General features: G+C 34.8%; 1 protein-coding gene and 2 pseudogenes across 9 annotated transcripts in view; 2 read left to right on the forward strand and 1 right to left on the reverse strand.

Moving 5' to 3' along the window:
- Positions 1-17,917, reverse strand: part of KIF21A (kinesin family member 21A) — a 170,947-nt gene that overhangs the window by 51,449 nt on the left and 101,581 nt on the right. For 5 of the 9 annotated variants that reach the window (XM_049882816.1, XM_049882824.1, XM_049882819.1 and 2 more), the window contains exons 11-16: positions 17,073-17,273; positions 9,150-9,188; positions 4,358-4,448; positions 3,826-3,943; positions 1,007-1,195; positions 239-438 (exon numbers count right to left, since the gene is read on the reverse strand). In XM_049882816.1, coding sequence (XP_049738773.1) covers positions 239-438; positions 1,007-1,195; positions 3,826-3,943; positions 4,358-4,448; positions 9,150-9,188; positions 17,073-17,273 — 838 coding nt within the window. The remainder of the gene's footprint in view (positions 1-238; positions 439-1,006; positions 1,196-3,825; positions 3,944-4,357; positions 4,449-9,149; positions 9,189-17,072; positions 17,274-17,917) is intronic. The other 4 variants (XM_049882821.1, XM_049882820.1, XM_049882825.1 and 1 more) reach the window with 1 other exon arrangement.
- On the forward strand, positions 11,156-11,392 carry LOC126074797 (ASNSD1 upstream open reading frame protein-like; annotated as a pseudogene).
- Positions 11,464-13,370, forward strand: LOC126074798 (asparagine synthetase domain-containing protein 1-like; annotated as a pseudogene).

Consider the following 17,917-nt stretch of genomic DNA (forward strand, 5'->3'; position numbering starts at 1 on the left):
ATCAGAATAAGAGAAGCTCTGTTGACCACAAGGTTTTCAGCCACCCTGAGGAAAGGCTTTGATGATGGATGACTACAGGAAACAGCTTCTAATTGCCAAAGGGAAATACATCATTTGTAAAAAGACTGAGTTATATTTTACTAGATAATGGAAAGAACCACGATAATTGGTGCTTTTTGTCCCGAATGGCACAAACATCCTCTCCGTTGCAAATATTAATGGAAAATATAATTGATACCTTTGTCTTTTTCATTTCCATCACATCCTGCTGCAATTTCTTCAACTGCTTTTCATATTGAGACTGGTTTTTTAGCAACCTCGCATGCTCTTTTTGAGCTGTCTGAAGTCTCTGCAGTTCTTTATTCATGGCTTGGAGTTTCTTTTCATATTCAGACTTAATTTTTTTTGCTTTTTCTTCTGAGTAAGATTCTACTGAGCCTAAATGACCAAAATATTTGTATTTGTTTTTGTATGAGAGTTTTTATTCCACAGATTATAACTCATGACCTTAGAGAAGTGTTACCTTCCAAACATAAACCTCAGGAGACCAGTGTGTCTCTCAATCACTCTCTCTTTTATTTTCTACTCTTATCTGGCTTCATGATTATTGAAGTGGTCTTTTTAAATTTTACTTTTAAAATGATACAAAGCATAAATAAAGACATTAAAACAATTAACCACAACCTTAGACAAAATAATTAAATAGCCTACACAGAGTAAAAAAAAAAAAAGTTTACCAGCCTGAAAAACAAAATAAATAACAATATTTAACATAATGAGAAAAATTAACATTCAATATGGCTCCTAACACACAGCATTGCCCATGAGTTGAATCAATGCAAGGGCATCATTTGGGTTTTGTTTTTGTTTGTTTGTTTGTTTTGAGGCTTTTAACATTATTTTTTGTTCTAAAGGAAGAGAAGATAAAAACTCATCTTAACAAATTAGTTTGAACTTGGATTTGAATTAAATATAATTCTGAATTATAATTAAATATAGCTCTTACCTAAGTTTTGAAGCACTTGGTCTCTTTCAAGTTGAGTATCCCGAATTTTATGTTGCAACATCATTAGCTTCTCTTCATACTGCTTTTTCAGCGTCTGTAGTCTTTTCTGGCTGTTTTCTAGCTCATCAATCAGCTTTTGCTTGATTGCAATTTCACAAGTAATATTTGCTAAATCAGCTTGATAATTAGCTATTTACAAAAGAAGAAAATAAAAATACTTAGAATAGGTCAAAATATCATAATTCTAGCTTTCAAGCAAAAGCCCGAAAACCATCATCTACATCCAGGAATTCACTTGGCAGCTGTAAGAAAAATGTCTTGGATAACCAGAAAATTAAAAAGTGAACAAGATCAACAGTACTCATTTTGGTCAGGAACAACAGATACTAATTGTACTAAATAAAAATAGAAATCACACAGTCCCTAAATCCAATAAGGGAAGAAATTCTTCACTTGCTTAGTACATTGGCCTTGGAGGGCATATGGAAGTCAGTACAGTCATGTGCCGCGTAACGTCCATTTGGGTAACATCCAACCACGTATATGCTGTATAAGGTTATAATAGAGCTCAGAAAGCCCGAATTGAGAACAGGATGTAGCAGATGTTAACACTTAAGAAACACCTCCAAATCACACAATGTTTTCATGAGCATCACAAAGTAGTACACTCGTTTGTTATTACAAACCATTGTATGTATTTAACTTAAAATTTTAATATAATAGGCTTTATGGTGGTCCGTTCTTAAGTACAAGTTGTCCATAAGTCAGATTTCATAATCTGGGGACTGCCTGTATATAATATGGTACTCGCACAACATCCAAATCACATAACATTTTATTTCATAGAACGTATCATAGACATTAAGCGATGCATGACTGTAATTATAAAAGCTACAATTCCACTCCTAGGTATATACCCAAAAGACTTGAAAGCAGAGACTCAGACACTTATACAGTTACATTCATTGCAGCACTATTCACAGTAACCAAAAGGTGGAAATAAATGCCCATCAAAGGAAAAATGGATAAATAATATGTGGCACATACATATAATGGAATACTATGCAGCCAGTAAGAGAAACAAAGTTTTGATACATGCTACAACATGGATGAAGCTTGAAGATATTATGCTGAGTGAAATAAGTCAACCATGAAAAGACAAATACTGTATAACCTCACTTATATAAAAGACAAAAACAGGCAAATGTATAGAGATCAAAGTTTCTTAGTGGTTACCAGGGGTGGAAGCAGAGGTTTAACTAAGGTATGGCAGGTAGGGTATGTGCCCTGGGTGCTGCTTGAAGAGGGGCGCTAATGAGCAGTTTCTCTTGGCCATCATAACCTCCATTGCCAGCTATAAGAGATCATTCAGCAATTTAAAACTAATTCCCATAGGCACTATCTTCTGTAGGTTACCCTGGGTAGGAGGGAGAAGGGAAGGGGGGAGTAGGCTTACAGTGATGGAAAAATCACATAGATAAAGGTAGGGTTGCATTTCCAGTTAAGGTAATTGCTCTCAATAAGTTGTAGACATGTGGAAAGTTGAAATGGCAAAAATTGTGTGATCACTATATTTACAACAACAACAAAAAAGAGTAGCTAGCTTCTGAGGCTGCTTAGGTACAACCAAACACCTAATGGGATTTGGTTCCTTGTTTTGGAAGTTTAAAGTCAGGGTTTTCTGGAACATCCCAGTCAACTGGCCTAATAACATGTTCAGTGCTTCTGCTCTACCTCCTAGTCCATCGTGTAGTGCCTGGGGTCTTAAAAGCTTGTAAGTGGCCATTCAAGGTGCAGTGAAACATGTTTTGATGGAACTGCCATGTTTGTCTGGGTCTCCCAAGTTTTCTGCTTTTGACAGGGTGCACTCTTATCACTTTTCTATTGCTGTTTATTAGTAGGAAATATTTGAGTTTTCCTTCTCTGACAGGTTTCCACCTTACACAGATTCCAGCTTTCATAGGTTTTAGTGTACAACAGTTGGTCCCTATTCACCTGGAGCAACAGAGGAAGAGAGAAAGTCAGGAATAAAAGGAAGATATGGAATGTGTGACTAACTGCCTCCATGAACAACTACCTCCTTTGCCATGAGATCAGAGGAAATGGACGCTACCAGGCTAACCATTACTGAACGTTTTGATCAAAGAGTCTATAGAAGAATCCTGACGAAAAGGGGGAAAATGCAGAAGAGAATTTCAAATTTCCATGGATGCTAGACTTTCCGGAGCCATAGAGGCTGGATGAACCCCTGAAACTATTGCTCTGAGATAATCTTTAAACCTTAAAACAAAAATATCCCCTGAAGTCCTCTTAAAACCAAATAATAGTTTAGCTTAACTAGTAAAAAAAAATCTGCCTTGAGCATTGTGCTCTTCTAAGATCTATTTATATGGGACCAAACTGACAACAGCAACTCAAAAGATTAGACAAGAAACTTAGGAGACAGTGAGTTTATGTTAATTGGGGAGAAACGACGTGGTATAGGAGGGTGAGAAGGGTTGCACAACTCAAAGAATGTAATAATGTCACTGAATTATACATGTAGAAATTGAATTGGTGAATGTTTTGTTGTGTGTATTCTCAACAACAAAAATGAAATAAATTTTAGAAAAGGTGCTTTCAACAAGGATGAAATACCCTGAAGCATGAGACCTGCTGAGGTAGCTAAGAACTAGTCATAGTAATAACCAACTAACTAGACCCTAAAGCAATTTAAACTCGAAGGGAAAAAAAAAAATCCAAGCAAAGAATACATTTTTGTTTTCTAATAGTTTAAACAAGTTCCCCAAAATGAATTTTATGTACTAAGGGGCAAGCACCTTTTTCATCTGATTCGGAATCTGATTCATCAGAGCTTTCACCCCCTTCAATGTCATCTTCCTCCTCCTCCTCTTCTTCTTCCTCATCCTCATGATCACTTACTTCTTGACTTTCTTCCTAGAATATGAGTTGTGACAATAAAATAATATTGGCAAAGCAAACTGATTACTTCATAAGAGGGACTGAAGTACAAAAAGACAAAAATTTCACTTTTATATCAACTAAAAAATCACTAAGATTTTAAAGTTATTGAATGATAATTTTGTCTTAAATCAAAGATTACTTAATCTCTCATAATAATCTATCACCTTCTCCTCACCCCCACGAAACGCTTTGACAAGAAACAAGATTGAGAATTGCCAATATTTTACTATTCATGCGTGTAAGGAAAAGAAGCCCTCAAGGAAACAGGCTATACTGTGTGCATCATAACTATTTCCCTTTTCTACATTTAAATTAATACAGTTATCTGCAACCAAGAACAATTTAATCCAGTGATTAAAATTTACAAATTCATTCCTTCATACTTACTACTTCTAATTCAGTGTTTTCTCTTTCTGAAACACCTTTTTCTTCTTTCTTCTCTTGGTCAGTGTCAATATTGTCCTCTTTGCCAGTCACACTAAAAAAAGAAACATAAGGATACAGTGTTAAATTAGAGTGGAAAATTGTTCACTTTTTTCTCCCAGAGTTTTATAAAATGTCAATTATTTGTGAAAACAAACACGATGAGCCGATTATTTGACTGAAAAAAACTATAATATCTGATGCTTCAGAGGAACATAGAAGTCATCATTCAATTAATTGTGTAGTGGTTTATATCATGGGAGGAAAAGCTTATTCTCTAGAAACACTGAGGAATAGGTTATACCCTGAAGCATAAGACCTGCTGAGATAGTTGAGAACTAGTCATAGTAATAACCAACTAACTAGACCCTAAAGCAATTTAAACTCAAAGGCAAATAAAATCCAAGCAAAGAAAACATTTTTTTTCTAATCTAAATGCATAAAACTTTTCTTACCTAAGAGTACAAAGACTGTACTTCTATTGATATTCAAATAAACTTAAGAATAATTATGAAGATCCAAAATAAATCTGCTCCCAGTAAGCCTGCCTACACTGGCTACATCCACCCAACTGCCCAGGTTTCGTTTCAGTAGTAGCACAGGCTCTTTTTTCCTAGGCCATCCCTACAACACAGGGCTTACTCCCATTATAGTCTCACAAAAATGGACCCTTGCACTCCAAAACTGTCTTTGACTGGGTAAGAAATTCCAAGGCCTGCCTCAAGATTCACTGTACAATTGGAAGCTTTCCCCTTCGGTTATCTAGTACACACAACTATAACTACACAATGGTGCCAGGTAATGGTTATAGCTAAACTAATTCAGCCCTGGTGGCCCTGAAGAGATAGTAAACTCTGAAGTGAGCAGTTTTTGTACATTCAAATCACATTGATCCTTTTTGGGTTTAGCAACCACAATCAACTACGCATAAAAGTTACACTTATGTTCACTAGAATCATATAATAAATCAAGCTAAATAATATTAAGAAAACAAACTAAATGAACATACATATAAATGACTTTTGTGCTATAGTAATACTTTTAAATTGTTACGGATTAATAGAGTATGCAAATAAGGCAATAGTCTCCGAATAAAATTCTCCTAGAAAGAGCTTATCAAAATAGATTCATAACAGCTACCATTTGTTTCAGATACTCTACTAGATTAAGTAATTGTTCTAATACTGAGTTTATCTTTAGCTTCTAGGCTAAAAATTTTATTTAGGCCTTGTACTTATCTTTAAAAAAAAATCTGGTGTTTTTATTTACCTAGTATAGCTTTTGGAAAAGTTAAAATACTATTTTAAAGCAATATCTATTTTAAAATGTGAGGAAAATGCACAATGATATGTTTTAATAGCGGTAGGTAATACAACCTGAAAAAGCAATGCTCAAGAATTAAAAGGAGTCAACAAGGGTAAATTACTTAATTCTCACTTGGACAGTACACATACGCTAAGGAAGCAATCATTATATGTTTTTTAGGGAAGGATGAAAAGGAAAGAGTTATAGTTATTTTATTTATACTTTTTACCCTTGGATTGTTCAGCCTATAGAATTAGTTTGATTCCAAATACAAAGGCAATATTACTGTATTTTACACAAATAACGCGCACCTTCTGCATTTGTTTGCCTGCCACACCCTCCCCTCCTCTCACAACCACTACTATGCTAATCCTCTTCTACATGTTGCTGTAAAAAAAAAAAGAAAAAATTAGCGTAGTGCACTTACAAAAAATACCTCATGGGGAGAGGGCGAGACCAGCAAACAAACACAGAAGGCACGTGTTAGTTGCATAGAAATATGGTGTATCCTTTGCTGTATACATACATAAAACCCTAAACACTAGACCTGCTTTGGAGGACTTTTTCGCAATGATTCACCTGCAAAAACAACTTGCTATATTATTAAAAAAACCAAACCCATTGCCATTGAGTCAGTTCTGACTCATAGCAACCCTACAGGACAGAGTAGAACTGCCCCACAGGGCTTCCAAGGAACAGCTGGTGGATTCAAACTACTGACCTTTTGGTTAGCAGCTGAGCTCTTAACCACTGTGCCACTCGGGCTCCAGTACACTATAAAGCACCCTACAAATGTAAGGCACTGTGATGATGAAAGAATATCCAGTGATCCTTCCCCCCTCCCTACCTTTTATCAAACACTATTGCATAAGCTCTAAAAGTTTCACCTCAGGACCCTGTTTCTCACAGATAGTTTAAAATCTAGAAAGAAATTCCTCATTTATCCCATCATCCCATTAAAGAACCAGCACCATACACTCGAACAGTGCTATACTTTGGGTTTAGGCATAAAGTTTAAGGCTAGGAAAGGAGAATATTTAAGTTAACAGAAATAGAAAAGTCAAGTACTCAACACTGCTTTCGTCCTTCTCCTTGAACGCATCTCCCTCTAGCTCTCCCCTCTCCCACCGTTACGCAGTTTTTTTTCCCTCACATACTACTGTTGCAGCACGCATTTCTCTGTATTGTTGTTTCCTTTGTTACTTCAAGTTCCAACTCAAATCACCTTTTACTCAGGTTTATACAAAAAACTACCTTATTCTGAACACTGCACCCGACCCACCCCCTTGCTCCCTCTAAGTCACTAATATCCAGCTTAACAAATGATACCTTTCATTTATCTATTAAGTTGTTAACTCATAGGTTATAAGTTGTTCATGCCACTTTCTGATGCAGAAAAATCAGCAGTTCTACCTTAACATTATTAATTTACCTTTACAAATCACTTTTAAGACTTACGATTTCAAAATATAAGTTGATACTTAATAATTATTATACCTTAAATATTCAAGTTTTCCTCAATAAACAGAGGCAAACTGATATCTAAAATAACTATAAAAGCAGCAAAAGAAGCTATTTAACCGTGCACTTTAATACATACATAGAATCAGAATCTTGGAGCCAGAAGGAACTTTAGCAATCATGTTTAACCCCTTCATTTGACAACCAGAAAAGAAACTGTGGCCAAGGGGAAGTTAATAGACTCAATTAGACTCGAACCCGGTGTCCTGATCCCCAGGCCAGTATTCCAGAAGCTTGCACTCAAAGTTCAGTTCACAGTCCTGGAAGCATCGGCTTCACAGAGAAGCTTGATAGAAATGCACAATCTCAGGCTACATCTCAGCTCTGCCAAATCACAAGTTTCACTTTAGCAAGATCTCCAAGTGATTTGTAGACACATACAATTAAGAAGTATTGCCTTAGAACACCAAACTACCTTGCCTTTTCTATCCTTTAGAAATTGTATAAAATTTGGAAGGTATTTACTATTTACTAAGTACATTAAAGGACTTGAATATTTGAATGTGGAAAAATGCTTCCACATGCTACTTTAACTATGCATCTAATTTGATCTTCCACCAAAATGGAGGAAATCTCATAATTTTAATGCCTTAATTTAATTTGAATGATAAATATAATGTCCCAAATTTATACAGTGTGACCTAAGGACAATTAGAATTACAGTGAAACCTGTGACAGCCAGAACGTGATAGAACTACCTTATTATTCATTGTTTTATAAGTTTTCCACCTTTGACAGGGTGCAGCCTTACCACTTTTCTATCGCTCATTTTAGCGGAAAAATATTCGAGTTTTCCTTCTGTGACAGGTTTCTGCCTTACATAGGTTCTGGCTTTCATGGGTTTTACTATATATTCTACTTATAGAATACTTTAAAGAAGTTATAGAATATAACTATAGAAACTTAATAATACTATATAATATATACAACATAATTAAAAAAATAAAAATTAAGGAATAGTTTAAAGATACTATAATTTTTAAGCTTTCAGATATTTAAAGCAAAATATTAGTTTAACTTATTGCTGCCTCATAAGGTTCTCAAAAGTTTATTGAAGTAAAAGAAAAAATTTCTAAAGTGTTGTTTCTAAAATACTCAAATATTATTTGGAAGTTACTTTTTTTTCTTAATTATCTATATAAGCTGGATTTATTTAGAAAAATATATGAAAAAATGTTCTGTTCTGATAAGAGGAACTAAAATAATCATTGAAACTTGTTTAAATAACCACAATTCCAAATTATTAAAATGTAGATATTTACTATATACAGAATTCAGAAATATGTTTCTAAATATTACTCAAATTTCAAACGGAAAAAAAGGAGACTATCCTGGTTTCAATGCCTATTTCAAATCATTTTAAAAGTAGGAATTATTTTTCTAGTCCAACCTTAAGAATGCCTTGTAAATCTTATCCATAATAAGGCCACAGTTTCTTTTGCGTTGTTGCCATTATGTTGTTTTCCGAACAAAGATTACACCAAATAAGGAAGAAGACAGGAGAGAGACAGCCACCCATGATTTAGCACGTGCTGTCACAAAATGCCAATTCCCACGCAATTAATAATTCCCAGCTTGCTCACAAGTTTCTGAAGTTACAGCAGTATTGAGTTTTTTCTAACAAGTCAAATGCTATTGTTACTTTTTTTTTTTTTGGTAATTTTAGCCTAAAAAGGTAAATCCCCATCAAAATTACGATAGCTTATTTTGAAATCACATAAAATTGCCTGAATTTTAATTCATGTAACTACTATGGGTTTTATTCTTAAAAAGCAATTTTGTTTGTTTTACGTATAAAATCATCATTACTTTTAGGAGCATCTGGCTAATCTAGTCTGAAACAATCGATAACTCTATAACACATTTCTTTGGGAATAGCAACTAAGTATTTAAATGACATTTTAATGAAAAACCTGAGAAATATTCCAACCTTCTTTCTTCTCGATTGCTTTCCTCAAGTTTCTGTAGCCTTCAAAATCAGGAGGCACAGTATTGGAAGGCCAAGCCAATGAAGGACAAACCAGACAGTAAAAAGCGAAAGTGATAAGAAGGTAAAAATGACACATGAGCTTGAAGACTTTAAAATAAATTTTAAAAGATACCATTAAAGGATAATACACAGTAAAAAGGCAATACATTTTGTATGAATAAAAAGTAAGTAGAAGAACAAGCAGCATTGTATCTAAGAAAAGTATAGAAACTATCAGCTCAAATTACTCAACAGTAAAATCTACAGCCTCTATTTACATGTTTTTAAGTAGTAGGACATGGTTTAGATGTCATTGTTTTTTAGTCGGAAAATAGATCAATTATCTTAGCTTCCCCCAAAAAACCCACTTTCCATGGTATCCTTTTCCTTGTAAACCTTTACAAAAGACATTTCAATGGCATCATTAAAAGAGCATCAAAAAGTAATGCCTTTATACCATACTATATTACCACTAGCACTACACACTACGAAACTACTTTTAAAATTTAATTTTCTGTTTTAATATACCACGTGTAAACATCACTAATCTAAAAAAAGAACTCCTACTTCAAAATTACATATGAAATTGTATTATGGAAAATGAAAATGGTTGTTATGTTATCAGTGAAAAACTGTAATTTTATTAATTGAAAAGAAAATCTCATAATATTGGGATTAAAAATTTTACTATACTAAGTATTACAAACTAGCAAAAACAACTAAGGCAAAGATGGCAATAAAATGGGAAATGAAGTACTTTCTATTAGTAGAATGTTTTTTAATCAGAAAAGAGTAATAAAATCATAAATAGTCAGTTTTGGCCTTTAAATATATTTTAAAAGATATTCAATACACGAACTTGAGGGTCTTCACTCAATGGAATGTACTGAACACCAATATTTGCCATGTAACATAAAGGTAGATATGCTAGGCTCTGATTAAGCCTAACAGCAATCTTGATACAGCACACTTCTCAGAATTCCAAAATACTTCTCGAAATTATCAATATTTTAAAATGAAGAGATTGCATCCAAGGTATATTTTATCAAGTAGTTCTTCTCATTTCCATTTTATAACATGTATGTTCACATGTGATTTTCATTGTTTTCTGGTCTGTGATTGTTTTTCTCAATCAGTTTATATGCTGCTAGTACAAGAAGAGACTTAGCAATTTCTCTGAGAAAGAAGTCTATAAGGTGATATTCATCACGGATCAAAAGATCCAGTATAGCAGCTAGAAAACGAAAAGTCATCGCTAAGCAATCTGTGTATTTCTATAGTTTCAACCCGTTATCACTAAACACAAATATAGTGCAGTCTTGAGGGAACGAATGAGGCTTTTGTTTTATATTTCAAGTCATTTAAAGCTAGATATCCAAAAATATGATGTTTAATGTGTAAGTTTTCTTTATTCATATAAACATGATGAAAAAAAATCAAAAGAACTTACCCATAAAGCACAATTTTTTTAAAAAAATCCAATTTTTTTATGCCTTCATTAAGTTTATACAGATAAGAATGACCTACAATGAATGACTCAAAGGCTCCATGACAACCCAAATTTTCTATTTTCAATATGAAAGATTTTTGTTTACCTTATATAAGAAAGCTATATTAAATATATGGTTGACACATGATAATAAGTAGATATTTAGATATTACTTTAAAACTTTTGCTGCCCTCCCAATTGCCTTTTTAAAAAATACTGCAATCTATAGTCTAAAAAGAGAGTTGGAGGGGAGAGAGAAATAAGCTAATAATTTGACATCTCTCCATAACTTAAAAGAGCTCAGTTTTTATTTCATTTATCTCCATTGCAATTCTGCTTCTATATGGAAAAAAAAAAGATAGTATGACAAATCTTGGCAATTATCCTAACATTTGTGTAACTAGAAAACTGGGGGCGGCTGGTGCCAGCTGGGGTGCATGCGACGCCATGCATTGTGCACATCTTGTGTTCCACGGAGATGCCCAGGTCCTGGGCCCACCCGGAGGACAGTGCCGTGCTGGTCCCTTCCAACAACTCGACCCCGCACAAAGAGGATCTTAGCAGCAAGATTAAAGAACAAAAACGGTTGTAGATGAACTTTCTAACCTGAAGAAAAGCAGGAAAGTACATAAGCAGCAACAAAACAGCAACATATTCTTTCTTGCAGACCAAACAGAAATGCTTTCTGAAAGCAAAAATATGTTGGATGAACTGAAAAAAGAACACCAAGAAATAGAAAACTTAGAGAAGACCAAAATCAAGAAATAGCCAACTTAATTTCACGTAACAACGTGTGGCATTTGTTCTTCTATAAACTTTTCTCTTGAGCATTTCAGCAAAGATTTGAAAGAGGATTTACTGTATGATCTTAAACAACGTGGACCCAGTAGTAGTAAACAGTTGTTAAAGTCTGATATTAACTACCAGTGTTTATTTTCCGGCCATGTCCTTCACTTGGGAGGTGTTTTGACTCCCCAGCCTGGGGAAGATGAAAGAGGCAATGTGTTCCTGTGGAATGGAGAAGTCTTTAATGGAGTAAAGGGTGAAGCTGAAGAAAATGACACTCAAATTATGTTTAATATCTTTCCTCTTGTAAAAATGAATCTGATATTTTGTCAGTCTTCTCGGAAGTCCAGGGTCCTTGGTCTTTTATATATTATCAAGCATCTACTCATTATTTGTGGTTTGGTAGGGACTTTCTTGGTCACCGTAGCTTGCTCTGGCATTTTAATAATTTGGGTAAGAGTTTTTGCCTCTCTTCAGTTGACACCCAAACATCTGGAGTAGCCAATCAGTGGCAAGAAGTTCCAGCATCTGGAATTTTCAGAATTGATCTCAAGTCATCTACCGCCATTTCCAAATGTGTGATTTTTAAATTATACCCTTGGAAATATATTTCTTAGGAGAATGTTTCCAAAGAATGTATTAATAGCCTGACTAAAATTTCAGCAGACTTGCCTAAGGTCATATCAGTGGAAGCAAATGAAGCCAAAATATATCTTGAAGAACTTGTTGTTCCTTTAAATATGATGTTGCCACCAGCTTCATTTGAGACTCATTACATTGACATTTCCAGAGTCCCAGCTACAAAAGAGACACTTCAAGTCTGTCTTACTGACAGCCACATGAAGGAAGTGGTTCAGCAGTTCAATGATGTCCTGAGCATTGCGGTCAAGAGACGTGTCTTATATTTACCTAGAGATGAAAGCTTGACACCAAATGATGCTTTGAAAACTTGTGATAGGAGAGCAAATGTTACAATTCTGTTTCCTGGAGGCATTGATTCCATGGTGATTGCAACCCTTGCTGACCGTCATATTCCTGTAGATGAACCAAATGATCTCCTTAACGTGGCTTTCCTGACTATAGACTATACCAACCGGTTTTAACCAAAAAAAGAGTAGCAGAAAAACCATTGTGAAATACCTTCTGAAGAATTCTCTAAAAATCTTTCTGCCACAGCTGATGATAATCCTGATAAAGAATTCAATGTACCAGATCAAATCACAGGAAGGCCAGGGCTAAAGGAACTACACGCCAAATTCCCGAATTTGGAATTTTGTTGAAATTATTGTCTCTCTGGAAGAACTGCAAAAATTAAGAAGAACCTGAATATGCCAATTAATTCAGCCCTTGGATACAGTTCTGGATGATAGCATCGGCTGTGCAGTCTGGTTTGCTTCTAGGGGAAACACAGAATGAAGTGAAATCCTATCAGGGCAATGCAAAGGTCGTTCTTACTGGAATTGGTGCAGATGAACAATTTGCAGGTTATTCACGTCACCGTGTCCACTTTCAGACGCATGGGTTAGAAGAATTGAATAAGGAAGTAAAAATGGAACTGGGTCGAATTTCTTCTAGAAATCTTGGTCGTGATGACAGAGTTATTGGTGATCATGGAAAAGAAGCAAGATTTCTTTCCTGGATGAAAATGCTGTTTCCTTTTTAAATTCCTTATCAATTTGGGAAAAGGCAAACTTGACTTTACCCTGTGGCATTGGTGAAAAACGACTTTTGCGTCTTGCAGCTATGGAACTTGGTCTTATATCCTCTGCTCTTCTGCCACAATGGGCCATGCAATTTGGATCCAGAATTGCAAAAATGGAAAGAATATTGAAAAAGCATCTGACAAATGTGGAAGGCTCCAAGTCATTTCCTTAGAAAATCTTTGTATTGAAAAGATTAAAATATAATATGGTTTCACAATGTAACAACATTTGCTGAATGATAGCTATGTAAAAGTAAAATATTCAGCTGCTTTAAAAAAAAAAAAAAACTAGGCAACATAATAGGGCATCCATGACCCTTGATACTCCCTTATTTTCTTACTATCTATGCCTTTGGGTTATTTTACTGCTCAACAGAAAATAAGCACAAAAAGGTAGAAGAACAAACTTAAAACCACACATATTAGCTACTGGTTGTACTGCAAAGATGTCAAAACTTTTCGTGTAAAACAGAATTTGTACATTCTCTTTAAATACAGATGCAGCTTCTGACTTACAAGTGGCCTAGCTGTCACTCTTCCTATCAACTCTTATGTTGTCAGAGGCCCTGTAGCCACTACAACCAAAGACCAACAAAAACACAAAACAAAGTAAATTAAAAGACAGATCTCCTAAAGAATATGTAGAGTGAATGAGGAGGAAAAGAAGCAGCTATGAGAGCTGGGACATCTTAGGAGACCTAAACCCAAAAGTCAAGTCCCAGGTAGGTTTTAGAAACCCTCAGCCAGAAGGAAACGGAAAATATCTTCACTATACTGCTTGATTTTTTTTTTTCCCCCTTCTTCTTCATTAGGTCATGCTGCCTGAAATGTTGCCATTTGGATTAATGGCATCTTCTTGCAAAATTACAAATGTCCTAGAAAGGAAGATTATTGGTTATCAGTCATTTCCACTGGTAGGAATTCCTTTAGTCAGAAGGTTTTGCTCTTAAGTTGGAATTTAGGGAGATGGGAGAGAAGGTAGGCAATTTTGAAATTGGGAGCACTTTGGAATGGAGCAGAATAACTTGAGAAACGGACTGCATAAGGAGCCAAGCAGCATTGGCACAAGGAGGTCAGCAGAAAGGAGTAAGAAAGAATGCCTAAGGCAGAAATTCACATTTTCCCCCCAAAGATTGCCTACATCCATGAAAGTGAAAAAAGGGTTCTCTCCCCTTTTTTGCCTTTTCCTATTCCCTCCCAAATAGCTCTTACCACACTATACAATAAGAAAAAATCATTTCATGTGAATGAGACAGGATACCTGGCAACTGTGTATTTATAACATTTTATAGAGAAAAATTATTCCCAAGTTCCAAACTATTAAATTTTAACCGAATTTGCTGGATGTATAACATTGAGGCAGGACCCAAGTTTTGCAATGCCTTCTTTGATAAATAAAATAGATCTGTATGAGGCATGTAATACAACTCAACCAGAATCAATACATCCAAAAGGAAGCTTCACCTCTAAGGAGTTACTGCAGAAGACTAAGCACTAACTAGGAAAGTTGCTGTCATTCTGAAGACTTCTGGAACTCTTTGTTTACTCTTTGTTTGCTTGTTTGTTTTAACCTGTAGCAAAACCTGTGGCTAAAGTGAGAGCATATCTATATTTTTAAAACAGGAATTTATATTAAAACCAAACCCAATGCAGTGGAGTCAATTCCGACTCCTAGCAACCCAATAGGACAGAGTAGAGCTGCCCCGTAGGGTTTCCATGGCTGTAATCTTTACGGAAGCAGACTGCCACATCTTTCTCCCACAGAGCAGTGGGTAGGTTTGAACCACCAACCTTTTGGTTAGCACTCAAGCTCTTAACCACTGCACCACCCGGGCTCCTTGGAATTTACATTAACCCAGTGCCGTCGAGTCGATTCCATTACATAGAGCTAAAAGTCACAGAGATCTAAGTGTGATGAACGAAATGCTTTATCAAGCAGAGTAATAGTATTGGTTTTCATTTTTTAACCCAATATGACATTTTACTACAGTGTGGTTTGACTACAGTTTAACAGAATTTGTAAATTCTATTAAATTCTACACATTTATATACATAGTAATATAACTTTATAAACTAAATCTAAACCTTTTATAAAATGTTTATAATATATAAGAAAAAACTTTCTAGTTTCACAGCACATCATATAGGTTTCAGTTTTACAAAGACATACTCTAGGAGGTGTGTAAAAATGCTTCATAAGGAATTATTAGTTTTTAGGAAGTATTAGTTTGTTTTTCTGACTCTAAGCTTTTACATCTTATCTGCTTTCTTCTTCCTCACAAATTTTTTATTTTATAAATTATATCACTTTTTGTTAGGAAATAGCTTATTTGCTTTACTTAGATTTTTATGTGTAAACTAATTGATAATAAACTCTTTTTCCTTTGGTACTGTTTATCAGTCAAAAGTGCTTAAAACCTTGAATTATCACAAAAAAATAACCTGAATCAGATGTATTAATTTAGGACATCAGTCCACACAGCTGATTAAAGAAACATCTTTAAATTTACCTCAAAGTAAAAGAGCAGAATTAGCTCATGACCCTGAAAAATACTTCCTTGCTTATACTTACTTATTATTCATGAACACAAACCACCTAGACCTTGAGAAACAAGTCACATTCTCTGACATTTTGACCAACTTGGATTTTACAAGTAATGGTAAGTCATGTGCAAAAGGTTCATGTTCATTCAAGCATTATGCTGAGTAACACTGGTTTCAATACTTCTGTGATCATTATTTCAGTATTAATTGCCCTCAGTAAGAGGACAGCTAATTACTGTGTATTTCCTAATGCTGCAATAATCAGTCATCCATGAAAAACACCTACTAAGACATTCATATCTTAAAAATGCAATTTCTATTGCAATGCCTCCTAACCACAGACGTGTAACTCCTTGTTTTAATTATTCCTTTTTAACTCAAGGACAGGCAGCAGGGTTCACTTGAAAAATTTCAACCTTCAATAACTTTGATCAACTGAACTGTTCAAGGAAGAAATACCTGGTTGCCTGAATAAACTGATAAATAAACTGAGCAAAGCAACAGGTAGATTAAATGTCAACAATAATTCTACAAAGCTCTCCCCCATAACAAATCACTTGGCAAAAAGAGGGCTTTGCCTCCTTTTGAATATCTAGCCAAAAATGCTTTAATTTGACTGGCATGTTCAAAATATATTGTCAGTAAGTAATTTGACTGACTGCACCATAGAATCAATGTGCACCACGTAAAGAATTTATGAATATGTAACCTCTCACACATTAAGTTTTCATGCTCCTATTCTTTGCACCCAGTTGATTTCAGAGGCAGATGTTACCTGGATGCAAGGAAGAGAAAGCCTACAACAGTGGTAAAAAGCTGAGCAACTCCACTTTGGAATATTTTGAAGGCCCGAAGTAACATAAATAACCTTCACATAATCAAATTAGAAGCCCTGCAGAAAATATTTAAGAGACCGAATGTGATTAAATGACATCCTGATGGATTAGTTTAGACTTTAAACTAATCTAGACAGGAATTAGAATATCCACGAGACTATGTAATTGCATTAGAAAATTGGGAAAAAATGAAAACAGAGTGTAATGATACAGCAAGCTTTGCAGAAAAGCCAGATGAATGGAATGCAAAAGCAACTATTTGAGCAAATATAAAATAATATCTAATAATAATTTTACCTTGTCATAATCTGAATAAAATTCATTACTGTATAATTATAATTAAATTCATTCTTCTTACATACAAGTAGAGACAGAACCTTAAAAACGTATACTTAGAATTGTTGGCTAATTTAAATGAGATTTTATTTATTATATTTGAGGCTATGTATACTCATAATTTCAAATTAAAATATCCATAAAAGTAAAAAAAAGGAGAGATCCCTAAAACAATGATTTTATAATATTACCTTTTTTTCTTCTTCTTTTCTTTCCTTTTCAGCTTCTCTAAATCCTTTTTGGCTAGGTCTATGATTTCAATGGTCTCTCTGTCCGAGGAGAGTAGAGGAGAGAAGGCCGATGATCCGCTGAAATATGGCGACCTTGCTGTGGCTCTCGTCAGGTTTCTTCGAAGGTTTTCATTCACTGCTTCGCTTTCTAATAATTTAGCCCTAGTGAGTAAAATTGTATTTAAGTAGGAAACTTTGAAATGAGTTGCTTTAAATGCTAAAAAGTCTTCCAAAATGTATTTCAACAATGCTACAAGGTAGTTTGGTTTTGTTCACTTTTTTAAACAAATATACTCATAAATGTTACTATTTAGTTTCCATTCCCTGGTTGAATTATTACAAACCTGGCATCGCATTCTCAGTGCTCACAAGAAATCTATATCTGCCAGTGGCAATTAGGTTGCCTGAACGCTAGCCAGTGAGCACCAGTCATCCTGGCTTTGGAAACCCATTATTAAAGCAGATATACAAAAGCAGCATGGTCCCTCTCCTTTCAGTTCCTCATTCATCACGTAATAACAGCATTTCCAAAACTTTGCAAGGAATAATCTAACTTGCCCATTCTAGCTGGCTGACAGACATCTGCTCCTAAATACGGTGTGGGAACAGACGATGTCTCCAAGGAAACCTGAGTTTGATAATTGAAAACATTCTTTTGTTTGCTCAAGCAGCCCTAATAATGACAGGAGAATGATGTATGTAATGTCATTAATATGAGAAAACACAAATGATGAGTTCCTAAAAGAGCCTGGGCTCTTGTGACTAAAGGAGACATAAAGAGTCCTCTAGGCCAGTCCTTCTACTTC

Source organism: Elephas maximus, chromosome 4 (genome assembly GCF_024166365.1).
Source record: "Elephas maximus indicus isolate mEleMax1 chromosome 4, mEleMax1 primary haplotype, whole genome shotgun sequence".
NCBI classification, from domain to species: Eukaryota; Metazoa; Chordata; class Mammalia; order Proboscidea; family Elephantidae; genus Elephas; species Elephas maximus.